This window comes from Calypte anna, chromosome 17 (assembly GCF_003957555.1).
Source record: "Calypte anna isolate BGI_N300 chromosome 17, bCalAnn1_v1.p, whole genome shotgun sequence".
Lineage (NCBI taxonomy): Eukaryota > Metazoa > Chordata > Aves > Apodiformes > Trochilidae > Calypte > Calypte anna.
Genome location: NC_044262.1, coordinates 9,497,051 through 9,513,796, shown reverse-complemented (window position 1 = coordinate 9,513,796; position 16,746 = coordinate 9,497,051). Strand labels below are relative to the sequence as shown.

Below are 16,746 nucleotides of genomic sequence, written 5' to 3'. Positions count from 1 at the left end.
TCTGCATGGACATGGAGCCCCATCTTCTGCAGGGAGTCCACTCCATCTGATCAGTACAAAGCACATAAAGATTCCCCCCCCCCCAGTTAAGTGACTGTATTTTGGTGTTCATTAGAACAACACACATCTCAGGCAAAACGTTTGCTCTTTCGTGGGGAAATAATGGGTAATTCCATCAGAAATTATAATATATTAACATCCATTTGCTGTAGGAGAATACCCTGTGTGGTTTTCACAGGCCCTGCTAAGAATCTAGACCAGGCTAAAAAGCAATTAGTGATTAGCAGATCTAATTTAATAGAGCACATTTTCCATTTACCTCTCTAGAATATCTGAACCGTTGGTGGAATCTGCAATAAGAACTTACCACATTCCCCTTGGGACCTGTTTGTCCATCCATGCCAGCCACACCCTGAGAAAGGATTTACAAAAACAGCACTAAGAAAATAGCTCCTGATTTTGCACCAGGAATGCAGAGAAATTGCCACAAAAATACCAAAACCTCAGGAGGGTTTCATACCCTAGAAAAGTGAATGGGTTTTCAAAGGGGTTTAGTGAAGTGGTCAATTCCATGGGCCCAGTTTACACTGGAAAAAGCCATTTCAGTGCCTTCCCCACTGGTTTAACTTGCCTGGGAGGCAGAATCAGCACCAGGCTGAGCAAATCCTGGCAAATCCCAGCTGCCCACAGGGAGCAGGAGGGGAGCAGCAAATAAAAAGAAACCACTTCATGCCAAACCAAAGGCAACCCTGGGGTCAAACACCCCCTGAGCACCCTCATATTAAGGGGTTCACCTGGAGATGTCCCCCTGGGGGTTCTCCTGTCATCATTTTGCTCTGCTGGGACAACTTATCCAGGTGTAATCTCACGCTGGAGCAGCATGAGAGAGTTTGGCAGCAGATCCTGAACCCTCATTAAATTTCAGCAGGACCAGGAGCTCAAAGCAAAGATGTTTTTGTGTCCCAGGAGAGGTCAAGGGCTTCACAAAGCTCCCATTTCAATGCTGACCCCTCTGGCTTCAGCAGGCAGCCTGGGTTTGGGTTTTTAAGCTCGGGGGCTTCAGTGAGCTGCAGTGATTTAGGGAGGGAGCTCCTGCATCAGCACTTCCAGCAGCACAGGACAGATAAGGTGACTCCTTCCCCAATGAAAAACTGCCTGTTCTTTCTTTGGCTTTCACCAGAAACATGAACAAACTGCTTGAAAGTCTCCCCAGCCCTCAGGCCAGAGTTAATGGCAAAGGCAGGGTGTTAATAACACCCATCCTTCCCTTCCAGCCTGAGCAAAGCACTGATATTTACTCAGGTGGGCCAAGCCTCCTCCTGCCTTCAGTGGCACTGCTGAAAATGGGGACTTGAAGCCAGAATTTCTTGTGACCACCACTTGTTTTCATTGCACAAATGTATCACATCACAGTTTTATTACAGGGCACAGGGTGCTTTGCCCCCAGGAACTCACCGGTGGCCCCGGGGGTCCTGGTGGCCCCTTTGGTCCCAGTAGTCCACGGGGTCCCTGTTGGGGGAAAGAAATGGGATTAGAGTTTCCAGTCCTGCCCAGTACTGCTGGGAGGTTGGATGGGGGGTTGTTCATGCACGGGGTTGCTGGGTGTGCAACCCCAGCAGCTTTCTTGGTTTCCAAAGCAGCAACAGAAACCCTGTGTGCACATATCCTTGAGTTGTAGGATCAGTCATATAGGCACAGGTATTTATGCTTTGCACTGGAAGAAGGCCCACTGAGACTGGTTTTTTTTTACTATTAATTTAATCCTTTTCCTGGATTGGCACATGATGCAAACCACTTTACAGCCAGGGACTTTTACTACAAATGACCTGGTACTGGTAATGGATCATTAGGGTCAACATTTCAAAACCTCTCCAGTCTCATTTTCATCACTGACAATCTACACAACTTAGCAGGGCTGGGAAAGGTTTCTAGGCTTGCAGTGTCAGTGTACATTCTCAGATGCATTTGGTTCTTAAACCTTAAGCAGTCAGGACTCTTGGTCTCCCAGTACTTTCTTTCCATTTCTAGCTTTCTCACCAGGTTTAACCTCTCACCACCTTTGTGTAAACTGCTAGGATGGGAGCATCACACTGAATAAGCCAAGACATGGCAGAAGAATTGTCTTGGTTCAATAGGAAGCTTCAGAAACCCTCCCCCCCCAGCTCCCTGAGCCTTCAGGAGGGTTTGTAGTGAAAGGAATGGATGGGGTCTTGTCAGCACTGCAAGCTCCTCTCTTCAACACAAGCTCTTAAATCAGGGACCATGGGGGAACTCTGGGCTGCAAGGATGCTGCTCATCCCCTGTCACAGAGCAAAATGGTCCTTGACTGATGGGCAGTTTTATCTGCCTGCTCTAATATCACACATCCCTTTTTATGATGCAGAGAGCACAGAGGAATCAAAACTAAATGCTACAGGAGAAAACAGGAGACAGCAGGAACGGGGCTGATCTTGGAGGCTCTGGGGGTTTTGATCCCGTGAAGAAAAAGAACATGGTTTGCATCACATCAAGTGGATGCACCCACTGGGTGGTCTGTCCCACTGGAGACCTTCATCCAGGCTGAAGCTTTGCTGAAAACTTTGCTGAAAATCTGTTCCTCTCAGCTGCTGGTGGGAACTGGAAGGAAATCTCCACTTCCCTGCATCCACCATCATCATTTAAGTCCCTCTTTTGTTACTGCGTTACCTGAGCACATAAAGGCTTTGAAGAAGTTAATAACCCATAAGTTATTGCTTAGACATGTGCTAAGGAGAGAGCTGGGTTGATTAATCTTTCCCAGAAGTTAATCAGACATCTCGTCTATAATTTAGTTCCAGTGAGTCCCTAAATGCCAACCCTTCCCTTCCTCACATGAAGTGTGGCCAACACTTCCCATCAATTACTCTCAGGCCACCACGTTGGGCCTCAGAACAGCAAAATGAGACATTTTGAAAGCAAAGCCAGTGGCAAATGATAGATAATGTTCTTGTCATAACAAAGGAAATGCATTTTGGATGAAATAAGCAGCCAACAACTGTACTATACATGAAAATCTACAGACACACAGAAGCTGAATTTATCATTGCCAATAAAAGGAAAAAAATATTCAGTGTTGGGGAAAAATTGCTTTCAGAGACTCAAATTAACAAACCAACTCTTTCTTTTCAGTGGAATATTCCCTGAGAGTATTACTTCAGGTTGGTCAGGAGCTTTTTGTCCTACATCAGCAGCATCTCCTTCAAACCTTACTAATCCCAGGATCCCCCCCTCCTTCCCTAGCCCTGGCTTGGCTGCTCCAGTGGCAGCCAATGGACACCCTGCAGATTTATGAAGTTTTGTGCACTGTGCACAGAATATTGACCCCACTGAAGTCCCTTGAGCTTAATTCTGCCAGGATTTCAGCCTAAGATTTAAAAGGGATCACTCACACTGCACAGAGCTGAGTGTATGGGCAAGGGAGCCACGTGGCTCATTGCTGCCAGGGAGGAAAAAAAACCTTTTCTCACTGGAGTTTGCTTTGTGCACTCATGAAAACTGTATTTTATATGTATTTACCATGCATAATTTCTACCCCAACCTATTTACCTGAATCTCAAAGTAGGAAGAAGGATACATGCAGGAAAGAGGTGAGGCCAACCTAAGCTATGCTTTGTATTTACAAGGTCTAGCCAGTGACCAAAAAAAAAAAATTAATGAGAATTTCTCTTTGGAGAAATGAAATTAAATCATCTTAATGAAAAAAAAAAATCAAATCAAAGTTGTTAAACCCCAGATTCTCTCTAAATCATTCACATGGATCTTCAAACGAGAGATGCTCAGCCCCTGCAGGAACTCAGGGCTCTTGCTTAGCACCTGAAAATCTTCCCCCTGGGACCTCTAAACCATCATTATGGTGTCAAGACCCTGACCAAAGCAGAGCTGCTGTATGTCCAGAGATGTGTGAGCTCAGATACTCACAGGTTCTCCAGGCAGACCTCTGGGTCCAACTTCTCCATCATCTCCCTGCTCAGCAACAAAGGTGCAGAGAGAAGCAGCAAAAGAGACAGAACAAACCAGTTATATTTCAGTCACATCACAGGGCTTGTATTCTTGTTAAATAATAATCACAGAGAAACCCAGCTCCCCTGGAGTAATGAAAGGGTGGCTGTGCATAAGGGAGATCTCCTAAGCCTGGAGACTAATCCTGTGTGTGCAGAATGTACTGAGGATTAGAAATGCTGTAAGGATCCTTCATAATTCACCTTGATGTTTATAAAGATGGATTTTGCTAATAGACAAGATAGAGTAGAAACAATTCAGGGCACGTGAGTCAATAACCATAAGCTTTAGCACTGAAAGGGATGGAGCACAGCCCTGGGAATGGGACTGAGCCAAATCAGGGCTCCTCAGATGAACCAGAGGCTCATCCCTCCTCTGCCATCTCCTGCTGACACCCCAGCTGAGGATTGGTCCTTCCACTGAGTTGTTTTTAAATCACCCAAAACCTGAGGCTCCCTCTTAGGAAGTCAATCCCAGCAGCCAACCCCTGTAAAACCTCTCCTGCTGATACAACTTGTGCTCTTCTTCCCAGTTCTAACCTCGGAGCTTCTCTCTCTCATCCCTTGAATTCTTTTTCTCTCTAGGATTAAAGTTCTCCAGACATTTGCTCTTTTCCCACAAAACACTGGTTTGCTCTTTCCAACTTCAAAGCCCTTTATAGCTGCAATTAAATCATCCTCCCAGCCTCAAGGTGAGGAAGATGATGTTGTCTGGTTTTCACAGGGGAAATAAATAGCCAAAGGTGGAAAGAACCCATCCAGGCTAAGAACCTGGGAAATCCATACTGACTCCTCTGATTAAACCACAGGCTCCTCACAGAGATGGATTCAGCCTTTTCAACTTCTCCTCTTAAACCAACCCTTCCAGACCTGTAATCACCTTGTTGGAGCTTTGCTAAAACCCTACAACTATTGACTGAGCAGTGTGGAAGGAGATGTGAACATCTTCACCTTTGATTCCCACATCTGCCTGGAATTTCTGTTCCCTAGGTCTTGCTGGATCTTCAGAATCCAGCAGTGACAGTTTGCCCACCCAGAGGATGAAAGTTTCCCTTGTGGTATTTTTTTTCTAACAAAAAATGAGTTTCCTAAAAATATCTTCTTTTAAAAAAAAAAAAAAAAAAAAAAGCAGCCTTCTCTTCACTTTTATTCCCAGCCCTTTGCTCCAGGCTCCTTCTCACCACCCCCACCCATGTTGTCCCCAGGACAGTAGGACAGGGTGCTGATGTCTGGTGACAAGGTGTGGGTGCTGCCTCCTCTTGCCACATCTCTGGCTGAACATTGCATCTGCTTCTTCCTTACAGGATTTGGTTGGGAACTCCAAGCCCTGCTATACCCAGAGATGCACTTACCCTCTCCCCATCCTCTCCAGGTGCCCCTGGGGGTCCGTGGGGACCTGGTTCACCCTAGAAAAAAAACAAAAGAAAAGCTTCAGAGAAGGCAGAGACACTCTGGCACTGGAAGGGATGGGGCAATGGTGATAACCCAAGCATCAGGAGTGACTTTGGTGTCTGAACCAGGGCACTCAGCCCATCCTGGTTCCCCTCTCTGGAGCAGCAGCCCTTCTCTACCTGCTTGGGGCCACCTCTGAGCTCCAGGACTGACAAACCAATGTCCTCCAGGGGGTAGAACTCATGGGATTGACTTTGGCAAGGGTCTGGGAAACAAGGAGGTGCTGTAGCTCCTTCAGGAGAGGGATTCGGGCTCTGCCCACAGTCCTTGCTCTACCCAAGGCATTGCAATGCCATTGCTGGCTGATGAATCCTCTCTCCCAGGCACTTGCTGTGTATCCTGTAATCACAATGCAATCTCTGCTGTTCCAACACTCCCTTGCTTTATAAAGCAGTGGCTGCACTCTCCAGGGAGGGGGGGCATGAACAGCCTGCCAGAAGAACTGCCTTCTTGCATTTTTCCTCCTATTGTTTAATTACAAAGCAAAGGGAAGAATCCCACTGTAATCTCTGGCAATTTCCACCCACAACTGCACTGTCTAAAAGCAGGTTTTGCTTCTTGCTGCAATTTTTAGTCTGCATTCTATTAAAGCAATTTCTCCCCCTGCCCCAGGCCCCTCCCTTTCCAATTTCAAGCAGTCCCAGAAGGATCTTGCAGCTTCCAGGGATGCAAATGCTGTGCCTGGATGGGATGCTGAGCCATCCCACACTCTTTTACAGGATGAGAGCATCTTCCCCTCATGGCACCACTGTGGCTTGGCACCAGCAAGAGCTGCCCTCCTCCCAGCACCTCCCACCCCCTCCTCCTGCCAAGGTTTCATCCCAGCCCATGGCCAGCAGACAAGGGGAAGATAACTCACTCTGTTTCCCTTCTCACCAGGCAGACCAGCCAAGCCATCAAACCCACGGTCACCCTAAAAGAGAAACCAGTTCAGAACACGTTTGCCCTTGCTGTTGAGTATCTGTCCAATTTGTTTCCTTTCTGTGTCAGGGTGGGATTGATTTCCTCCCTCAGACATTCAGCCTTCACCTCCCAGCACCCCCCAGTGATGACTTTAAAGTTATAGATTAGAAAAAGAAAAAAGTCAGTTTACTTCCTCCAGATTTAAAGGTTTTTCCATGTGACTTTCAGAGCCTGTCTGGATGATTTCTCCAGCATCTAAAGCATCTCTCTTTGGACAGGGTCTTCGAGTCTAATTATTTACTTATTTTTAATTCCATGGAGTTACAAATGATCACCCAGTGGTGAGCAAACTCATATTCCAGTGCCTGCCTGTGAACCCCCAAATTACTGGTAAGTGAGAACAGCACCAACTCCTTCCTTCCCCAATTCCTTTACCTCTGAGCAAGGAAAGGAAAGTGGATCAGAACTGAGCAGATGGGAGGACAGATGGGTCCCAGCCAAGGCTGGCTGAGGAGCATCCAGGTAACCAACAGCTCCTTCCTCTTGGCAGCTCCTCGAGCATCCATGTCTCTGCTCACAGCAAATTTCCTTCTCCTTTCCAGCACTGCTCATTATTTTGTTTTCCCTCCTTTCCCTGGCATCTGCTCCTTTGAGGGCAGTTGATGCTCATTACAGCACTTTACTGGATAAATGATTTGCAGCCTCCTGTCTCTGTATCAAACCCCCCCCCATCTATTCCAGCTTTAAGTATCTCCATAATAAAGTACTTAAACCTTCTAAGACGTGACTCCCTGAGTGGAACAGCTTCTTCCTTGCTTGATAATACCAGCAGATCACAGCTGAATGAAAGGATTTGGTCTCAAATAAAAATACAAGGCATTAAAATTCCTCCCCACGCCTTCTGAGTTTCCTCACCCAGTTAATAGGTTTTGTCTTTTTTTTTTGTTTTTTTTTTTTTTGGTTTGTGTGGTTTGGGTTTTTGGTTTTTTTTTAGTTGTATTTTAGGATGTTTCTAACAACTCATTCATGTTTGTTTTTCATAATTGGGATTCCAAAGTATTTGTTCTACAACTGCAGCCAAGGGAGTATGTTTCATTCTTAAGAGGATCCAGCAATTTAAACGAGTTGCATCAGAAAATAAATAAAAAAAAAATTAAATTAAAAAAAAAAAAAGAAAGAAAGAAAGAAACAAAGATTGCTATTCTGCCTTCTAGGTGTGTGTTTAATTTCCATTTGTTTAATTTCCATCTCTCAACTGTGCAGCCCAGGACTTCAGAGGAGCCACTGGACCATTTCCACAACCTCCCCCCCCAAGCAAGGAGGGTTTTTTCTGCCAAGGCTCCTTCAGTTCCCTCCTGCTACAAAGCAGATGCAGGTCCCAAAATCCCAGGCACCCATGGCAATACCTTTGGTCCTGTCTGGCCTGGCATTCCCCGGGCACCATCACTGCCAGCTCGTCCCTGCAGCAGGGAAAAACAAAGTCAAAGAGAAAGGGTGAGGCAGGACTGGAGGGACAGCTGCTCTTTGGTCTGTGGCTGAGTGAAGTTTTATTTCAGTTGGAGCTTCCCTTGAGGAGGGAGAAATTGCTGGTCTGGTTTTGAAGCAGCATCCTGGGCTCAGCCTGGTGCTAATGAGGGGTGTGAGACACAGAGAAGCTGCTTCACTGCAGGAGATGCTGGGACGTGGTCACTGATTTTAATTGGAAATAATTATCTCCCAGCACATGTGAAGATATGCTAATGACATCTCAGCACATTGAAAGGAGAGTAACTTTTATTTTTTTTTTTTTTTTAAATCATTATTATTTTTGAGAAAGCCAGAAGTGGGTCACACAACAGGCTTTCTCAGTTCTTCCTCTGGCAAGCTGAGTCACCCAGAGCCAGAGGATGGCATCAAAGAAAAATCTGCTTCAGGGATGTTGACACAGTGAGCAAGAATGATTTATACCAGCTCCAAAAACCCTCCAGGGACTGGATTCTCCTCATGCTCCACCAAGACTTGGGGACTGGCCAAAGCAGCCTGGAGTGTTTATGCAGCTACAGCCTCAATGCCACAGAGGAAAAATAAAAAATAAATAAATAAATAAAATAAAATAAAAAAGGACAAAAGATTGGGAAGTGTGGACTTGCAGCCCCCCCCCCACACCATCCAGTTTTTAACTCTTGTTCTTATTTGTGTCTGCCCAGATGGATGGAGAGGTCCTGGACATCATGGGCTGGCTCCTGGCCTGTTCTTGTGCAATGCTCTTGGCTCTCAGAAATCGTTTGGCAGCAAAAACCAATTTCTACCCAAATTCGTAGTGAGTGCAGACGTCAGCACAGCTCCCGGGACACTCACCCTGCGCCCTGGTTTTCCTGCTGGACCAGGAGGGCCCTGGATGCCTCGTGGACCCTGCAAGGCACCAAGGAGAGAGGAAAAAAATTAAAATTCCATCAGGCAGGACAGGAATTGAAGATGATGTTAGGGCACAAAATGAGATGTGAAGCCCTCAAGCAGAGCCCCTGCTTGAAATGAGACAGGAAAGGCTCAGGACTGAGCATCTCTGGGCAGGAACTCCACACATTTATCCACGAAGAAGCTTTTGCCCTGTGAGCAGCTCCACATGGTGGGGACAAATCACTTCCCCCAGTGCTAGAAACTGGGAACTTTCCCTTAATGCAGGATTGATGGCTTGGAAGAGCGATTTCCTGAGCTTAGTGAACTCCCCACACTCCAACCTGTCTCATCTTCACAGGAAAAGACAACCACCTGCAGAGTTTTACACTCTTGGCTTAAAAATCATGCCTAAAGTCTGCATTTAGGTACTTGAAGGGACATTTATATGCAAAACAGATGTTCCCACACCTTCCTAAGTTCAGCTGGCACTGGGTTACCAAATCACTCCCTCCCAACAGCCTCCAAACCAGGACTGGCTGCTCCACACCTCTGCTTCCCTAGATCCCTCCACTCCCCCACTTTCCCCCTACTCACCTGTGGTCCCATTTCTCCAGCTTCTCCCTTTAGTCCTCCACTGCCTGGGGGTCCCTTTGGTCAGGAAAAAAAAATGATTTATTACATTTTTCCACAACAGAGCCAGAGAGAAGATTCTTAGCACTTGAAGAGCCCCACATGCAAGGAACCCAGAGCATCCATGGAGCTGGTACCAGCTGGACCTGCTCCATCCTCACTTCCCCACCCACTTACCATGGGTCCTGGCCTCCCTGTCAGACCCATGGGACCTGCTGGGCCTCTCAGAGCCAACTGCAAAAGAAAGAGAAATGTTGGTGTCCCCATCAAGCCACCAGCCAGGGGTTCATCCACACTACAAGACCCACAAATCCCAGACTGGTGGGGGTTGGAAGGGACTCTGAAGATCATCCAGTTACCTGCATTAAACCAGTGAAGAATCTGCCCCTGCAGGTCAGATCCCCTTTTCCATCATCACATTGGTGCAATAAAATGGATTTTTGGAGGGCACCACATTACTGAAGGTCAGCATCAAAGCTTTGCCTGGCCAGGCTCTAGGGGTTTCTTCCCATATATTTATGATCCCAGTTCATTTTTCAGAGGAATTTTTTTCTTTCTGAGCCTAGGAGTTGAATTTTGGAGGAATTTTTTCCCTATTTTGGGGAGTTTACTATTTAATAACTTCCAATTAGGATTCTATGAGCAACTGGGGGGCTTCAGCTGAATAGTTAAGCAGTTGTGTAACCATGCATCAAGTCAGTAATTTCCATGGTGGGTAATGGGCCTGGTCCACACTTTAAAACATCACTTGGACAAGTTGTTCCCTCGTGACAATTCAACACTTTAAAAAGAGCTGTAATTATCTGTGTACTCCAGTAATTAAAATCTACTCATGATTGCACTTGGAATGGCATAAATATTGGCCAAATGCTGGATTCTGTGGCATTTTTTTACAACACCCCATTAATAAGGAGATGCCTGAAACACTGCTGGATGGAACAATGGTTGGTGTTTAATAGAAGCCAAATTTTAGGGGAACAAATTAACCCAATAATGCAATTAACAACAGTAACAAGAAAAACAAACCCCCCATAAGGAAAGAACTCCTCCTCCTTCCTGCAGGATTCCTTCTCCACTCCTGCCATACCTCGTAAGGCCTCCCCCTCAAAAAGAGCCACTTATTGCCCTTTTTAGCATTGATATCAGGGCTTTCAGCTGAAATTCTCCAACAATAGGTGGAAGTTCACCAAGAAATGTGGTTTTTTTCCTTTATGTCAATGGTCAAATGTAACTCCACACAAGCACTGAATGGGGGGACAACTTCAAAGCTGCACTGGCAAGAAATTAGGTTTGATTAGGAGCAGATGAGCAGGAAGAATTACACACTAAGGTGCTCATCTAGGCAGGCAACAGGAATAAAAGTCCAGGTTATCCAGATGGCATCACCTCCAGCCACACACCCAATCCCCAGAGGAAAGGCTGTTACCACCACCAGCCCCACGGATGGTATGAGCACCAAGACATCTGCTCTGATACCCTTCTTTTGGGTACTCCCTCAGCTTCCTCTGCTGCAAGGGACATCCCAATCTGCAGCAAGAGACATCCCAGAACCCTTCCCTTACCCTGGCCTGCTGGAGGATGGCTTGGGCTTGGGCCTCCTGGGCTGAAACGAGAGGTCCTTTGGAGCCAGCATCTCCTCCTCCACTGAAGCGGAACTGATGGGAAGAAGATGGAGAAAGGAGGTCACAGGGTTGCTGCTCTCCCTCCACCTTCACGCTAGCTTGACTCCCAAAAAAGCTCTCTTCAGCATGACTGAGCCAGCTCCATCCCTGTTCTTCCAGACCATCCCTATTAACCATCACACTGGGGTCACCCAGCTCCCAGCCACCAACCAACTCTTTCCCACGTCTGCACCCCCACGGCCAGTTCTGCCAGCTCCAAATGTCTCACAATGAGAGGGACTGGAGGCTCTGAACTGTGAAGGCTTCACACATCCCCATTCATAACTAAATGTAAAGTTCTCACAGGGCTGGGGTCCCCCATATGGGTGCTGGTGGCTGGGAGACCCCCGGAGATGGGGTTGCCTCAGGTTACTTGGCTGCAGCTGCCTGTTTGCCCCAGGACAGAAGTTTTGCTTCTCAACCATGGCAAAACAAAGACCAGAGTTTGGCCTATTCCAGCCAGGATCCATCAGCACACAAAGGATTTGTTAATATTTTATTTTCCCAAACCTGAAAGGGAAGGAATTTCATGTTTTCTCCTGCCTCTTCCAGCCCCAACAGCTACAACCCCACTTCCCAACTCACACTCCCTTCCCTTGCCACAATTCCATGGGTATTTGGGGTTGTGCAAGAGGAACTCCCCAGGTTGCAGAACCTCCTGGGATGGCTCCTTCACCTCCAGTTCACCTCTGCAGTTCTCTTGGTTGGCTCTAGGTAGGTGACCACATGAATTTGGCAAGAATATCCCAAGAGATGCAATTTATAGGCCTCTGCTTGGTTACTGCAGGGGCCAAGAAGTTTATTGTGATGGCCAGAATTGCTCCACGTCCAGCACTTGGCCCAGGCTGTCCCAGGCACCCTGCCAGGAACCTGCACAAGTAGCACCCTACTATTTGGAGCCCGGACAAGAGTGCTGAGGTTTTGCACTAAAGATTCTTCCCCTTTGGTACCTAACCACTTATTTTCAGCAGCTGGTTTCCTTTGAGTTTTCTCACATCAAAGCAGACACAAAATGTAACCACTCCTTTAGCATCCCAGAACAAAGGAGCCTGACTTGGGACTTCATGGAGGAGGAAAAAATCCCAATTAACCACTGGTTATCAGAAAAGAGTTGTTCAGTCAGGTGCTTACAGCTTTGGCACCTGCTTTGAAGAGCTACAAAGAGATCCCTCATGCAGGAGAGAGGTTTCTACCTGGAACTTGGACCCTTTGAGGTATATTCAGTTTTTGTGACTTTCCTTCAGCTTTCAGCTTCTTCATGACTCCCCTCCCCAGCACCATGCCCAGCCAGAAACACTTCAGCTTATTCATTAGTTCTCTAAAATTGCACTTATCTCTGCTTATTTCTGACCCTGGAAAAAGTTACAGTGATTTGCAAAAATTAAATTTACAAGGGGAACCATCCCAATCTGTCTTTTACACTGAGGAAAATGTATCTGTGGTGGAAAAAAGGTGGGAGACTTCTCCACAAACAGGCACTAAGCAGCAGCAAAGCCAAGAACCCCAATTATTTAAATCCTTTTTTTAGTTATGCTTCTACTCACTGGCAACATAAGCATTGTCCCTGGTGGTCCTGGTAAACCATCTGCTCCTGGGAGACCTGGGCGACCAGGTGGTCCCTACAAGAAGAAGAAATAAAAAATCATATCATCATTTTAGTCATGTCCATTCATAAGTAGTAGTGGCTCTAAAGGTATAGGTCACAATACAAAAGGCTCCCTGTCTTGACAGACAGACAGACAGACAGACACTGAGTGTGTAGGCATCCCAAGGCTATGGCAAATTTTGTGGAAACACATCTGGAATTCCCTCTTCTCTCATCCTGGCCCCCATCTCACCAGGGTTTGCCATATGCAATTTTCAAGCGAGTAATAAAAGTCTCTGCAATTTCCAAGTTAATGTAATCAATGTTTAGTTGGGTTTGTTAAAACCTATTTTAAAAAAGGAGATGACATTTCAGCTCCCAGAGAGATAGAAATGGGCAAAGATAAGTACATTTCTCTACATGTTCAATCATCTGGGTCATTCAGTTTTTCTCTCATCTTTTCTTTTTTTTTTTTTTTTTTCAGTCCTATGAGGCTACTTCCATCTAAACCAGAGTGATCCTGTCAGCAGCTGTAAATCAGGAGAACTCTGAGGATCTCAGTGGAGCTGGGCTGATGAACAGCACTTGAGTATCCTTAACTTGCACTAAAGAAGGGAGCAAGCAGTAAAAGATCTATTGATGAAGCCATAAATAATCAAAGATGGCCAATTTTCCTACGACAGCCCATAGGTTATTTGCAGTCCCATCTGGGGACTTGGCAGTTAGCTTAAATTAACCCAAATTTCCAGCAATCCTACATGCACATGAGGATGACAAACAGCTCGGTCCCATCCCAGTGATGCCAAGAGGAGCCCTTGTGCTCATTTCATGGCAGGACAGACAGAGCTGCCTGGGCAGCAGCTCAAGCTTGGGGACTCTTGGAGCCTCATCTATTGAGTAATAAATCCAAAGCAGTAATAAATCCATCTGGGGAGCCCCAAAGCTCTAGGAAGGGCATGCAACAAAACCTGAGGTTAGTCTTCATTCTCTTCAGCCTGCCTAAAGCCTTCCAGCCCCTGCAGACACCAAACAAAGTGAAGATAAATCCCTGCCACAAATCACAGACACACGTGGACACACTACAGGGACAGAGAAGAGTCAGCCCTGGCCCCAGAAAATCCCATGCTCACCCCCACAAGGCAAAGGGAGGTGGATAAGGGTGGGAAAAGAAGGGGGGAAAGAGGAATAGGTAACAAAGTCCCTACAAATCAGAATGGTTTGAAAACAAACCAAGCATTGGGTGTGCTGCCCTGGTCTCACTGTCTTCCAGCAAGATCCTGGCACACACATCTCTGGGTGTCTTTCCCATCTCTTTTCACCTTTCTTCTTCCATTCCCTCTATGTCATGTCCAACTAAACATTTCCCTTGTCATCTTCCTCTTACAAAGGAACCCCAAACATTCAAGCCAAAGTTTCAAGCACCAAAGGAGAGCCCAGGAGCAGGGAAGGGGGGTGTGAAGGGCTCTCAGGCTGTGCTGTACCTGGCAGCCCCAGGGACCAGCCCCCCAAACCATCCTTCTTCCCAGCACCACAGCAGCTGATTTATCAACAAAAAAAAGCCCTTTCAAACCCAAAAAACAACCTAGCACTAAAAGGGGAACCTGGTAACATACCAGCCCATCTATTTTTCAAGAGAAGGTGGTGATGTTACATTCATGCTGTTTACTTAGTCTGGCTGACACCAGAGTCCCTGACTCCACTCTGAGGTGCAGAGGGCAGTCCCAGCTGTTGGAGCAGAAGCACAATAAATAATTCAAGCCAGGCTCATTTTATATAATAAACTCTCTTCCTTCTCCCTCCCTCCTGCTTTAACTCCAGGCCTGCAATGGATCAGACACAAGCTTGTTTGTCTCCCTGTGTGTACTCTGCCTGACAAATGTTGAGGTGATGTTTTTCTATACAAACACCTTTTTTTTTTTTTTTCTTTTTGGCTTGGGTGTGTGGGGTCCTTGTGGGGTGGAGGCAATGGTACAGAAGGAAAATCAAACCCAGCGAGCACGTTGGAAATTGAAATTTATGAAGAAAAGGCAGCACATCAGGCTGGAGGTGTGAATCTCTGTTCCTCATTATGGAAATAGAGATTTGCTGGGGTAGAGCAGCCAGGGATGGGGACTCCAACTTTCCTTTGGTGCTGAGCTCTAAAACACCACCCTGAGAGCAAACACTAAAGCAATAATTCCAGGGAATGTTTAAGCTGAAAACTCAGTGTGTTCCGAGTGCTCAGGCTCCTCAAGTAGCAGGCAGTGACAGCCAGGGTAGTGCCAGCAGCCCACAGGATTCAGCCTCAAAATTTCCTTTAAACACCTCTCTCTTCAATGATTTTTCTGCCATTTTCAGCCCTGGTCAGAAAATGATGCAACAGAAGAGTTTTCTCATGGTATTTGGGGTCTTCTGAGTAAGGCAGCACTTGTCCCATGATGGACAAAAGGGCACCCTGAAAATGTCAAGCCTTCAGAACCCCAGAGAAGACTTTAGGGACCTATTGCACCTCTGAGATGCAAAACCATCCTCAGGGGGAATAAATCCATTGGGATACAATGCCCACATGGTCTTGGAAGACCTTTGCAAGCACCCAGACACACCAGACTGCCAGCACCTAACGAGAGCACTGCCAGAGCTGCAGTTTGCTCTAATGCTGCAGCCCATACCCACCAAAGGAGAATGTTTTCCCACTTCATTCCAGTCTGGAGTACCCATGAAATAGTTCTCTGGTCTCCTGAGTGCCATATTTTCTTCTTCCCACTGCCTCAGTCATCCCAAAGCACCCAGATGAGTCCTCGGAAGCCTCCCACAAACAGGCTGCTCGGCAGCTCTGCCGCTGACGCAAGCTCAGCCTCACGTTGAAAATAACTGGGAGAAATGAACAAACTGACATGATGAATAAACCAGAGCTAACTGAGTGTTGGCCAATATTAACATAGCTGAATATTGTTGGGATATTAACTCAGTGCACCTGCCTGATTGCAAATAAAAGGTCTTGCTATCAGATGCGGGCGTAGGAAACATCCTCGCTGCAGACACTGAAGTGCCATGTAAATTCATAAGCTGGATGCAGGGTTAATAATAAACAAATTAAAAGAGGAGCTGCTCTAATTGAAAAGGAGTATTTAAATAGAGTTGCAGTTCCAGGCTCTGCAAGCTCATCACTTCTCCATGCACAATATGTTGTATCACATTCTGTTCTGGACACAGAAAAGCAGAATGTGCTGCCCGTGCTAGGATGGAAATGATGCCTTTTATTTCAGGATGTGGGAGCAACAGCATAAGGGTCAGTGTGGCTGCTCCTGATTGGCTTCATGTGGCCCTTCAAGAAGAGCCTGGCCAGCAAATGCCTCCGTCTGCCAGGACAAATGACAGAAACACAGAGTCCCTCATTGCCAGGGTCAGCATCCATCCTGCCAGGCAACTGAACTCTTTGGAGCAGAAACAGCTCATCAAAGAGAAAGCTGGGAAACTTGCAGAACCCATGCAGGATGAAACCCCCTCCCCAGAGCATGGTGAAGCCACACAGCTCTCTTTTGACTAACCCTAGATCTCTGCAAGGTGCAAAGCACTGCAGGAACCTTGCCCATCCTCTCTGAGGTCTGACACTCCAGGATGCAGAGCCCTCCCTTCGTTCTTCTGCTGGAGCAGTGCAGGAGGAACCAGGACTTGGTGTTTTGAGGGTTAAACCAACCTCTCCAAGTGGTTCCCCTGGCTCCTGGCCATGGACTGAGCCTGCAGCTTGGTATTGACTTTCTGAGCTTGGAGGCACGGATCGATGGAGCACAGTCAGGGCCTCTCGTTCTCAGTCATGTCACAACCACAAGAAATGTTATTACTGCTCCATCAGAAACCAAGAAATACACCAGAAGTGTAAAAGAGGTGTGGGGGGGTCTTCTCAGCAGTGCTCTGGGAGAACACAGGAGCACAGCAGCCAGTAGACTTCAGCCAAGGCCCCAGGGACCAATAAGACAACAAAAAGCCTTAAATAAATAAATAAAAAACCCAGGTAATTGCCACAAGGATGCCCTGACACCTGGCTGCTGGGAGCCCCAGGCCCCAGATGAAACAGCAGCACACTAGGAGCTGTTTTGCAAGCACATTTGACTGCACCCAGCGTCAAGATGCACCAAGGCACTGA

The 16,746-nt window shown here is 46.7% G+C and overlaps 1 protein-coding gene across 2 annotated transcripts in view; it reads right to left on the bottom strand.

Moving 5' to 3' along the window:
* The window catches only part of COL5A1 (collagen type V alpha 1 chain), a 142,251-nt gene that overhangs the window by 45,198 nt on the left and 80,307 nt on the right, over window positions 1-16,746 (bottom strand). For both annotated transcript variants that reach the window (XM_030461190.1, XM_030461191.1), the window contains exons 12-22: window positions 12,583-12,657; window positions 10,940-11,032; window positions 9,555-9,611; window positions 9,342-9,395; window positions 8,709-8,762; window positions 7,778-7,831; window positions 6,328-6,381; window positions 5,369-5,422; window positions 3,937-3,981; window positions 1,456-1,509; window positions 368-412 (exon numbers count right to left, since the gene is read on the bottom strand). In XM_030461190.1, the coding sequence (XP_030317050.1) occupies window positions 368-412; window positions 1,456-1,509; window positions 3,937-3,981; window positions 5,369-5,422; window positions 6,328-6,381; window positions 7,778-7,831; window positions 8,709-8,762; window positions 9,342-9,395; window positions 9,555-9,611; window positions 10,940-11,032; window positions 12,583-12,657 (639 nt within the window). The remainder of the gene's footprint in view (window positions 1-367; window positions 413-1,455; window positions 1,510-3,936; window positions 3,982-5,368; window positions 5,423-6,327; window positions 6,382-7,777; window positions 7,832-8,708; window positions 8,763-9,341; window positions 9,396-9,554; window positions 9,612-10,939; window positions 11,033-12,582; window positions 12,658-16,746) is intronic.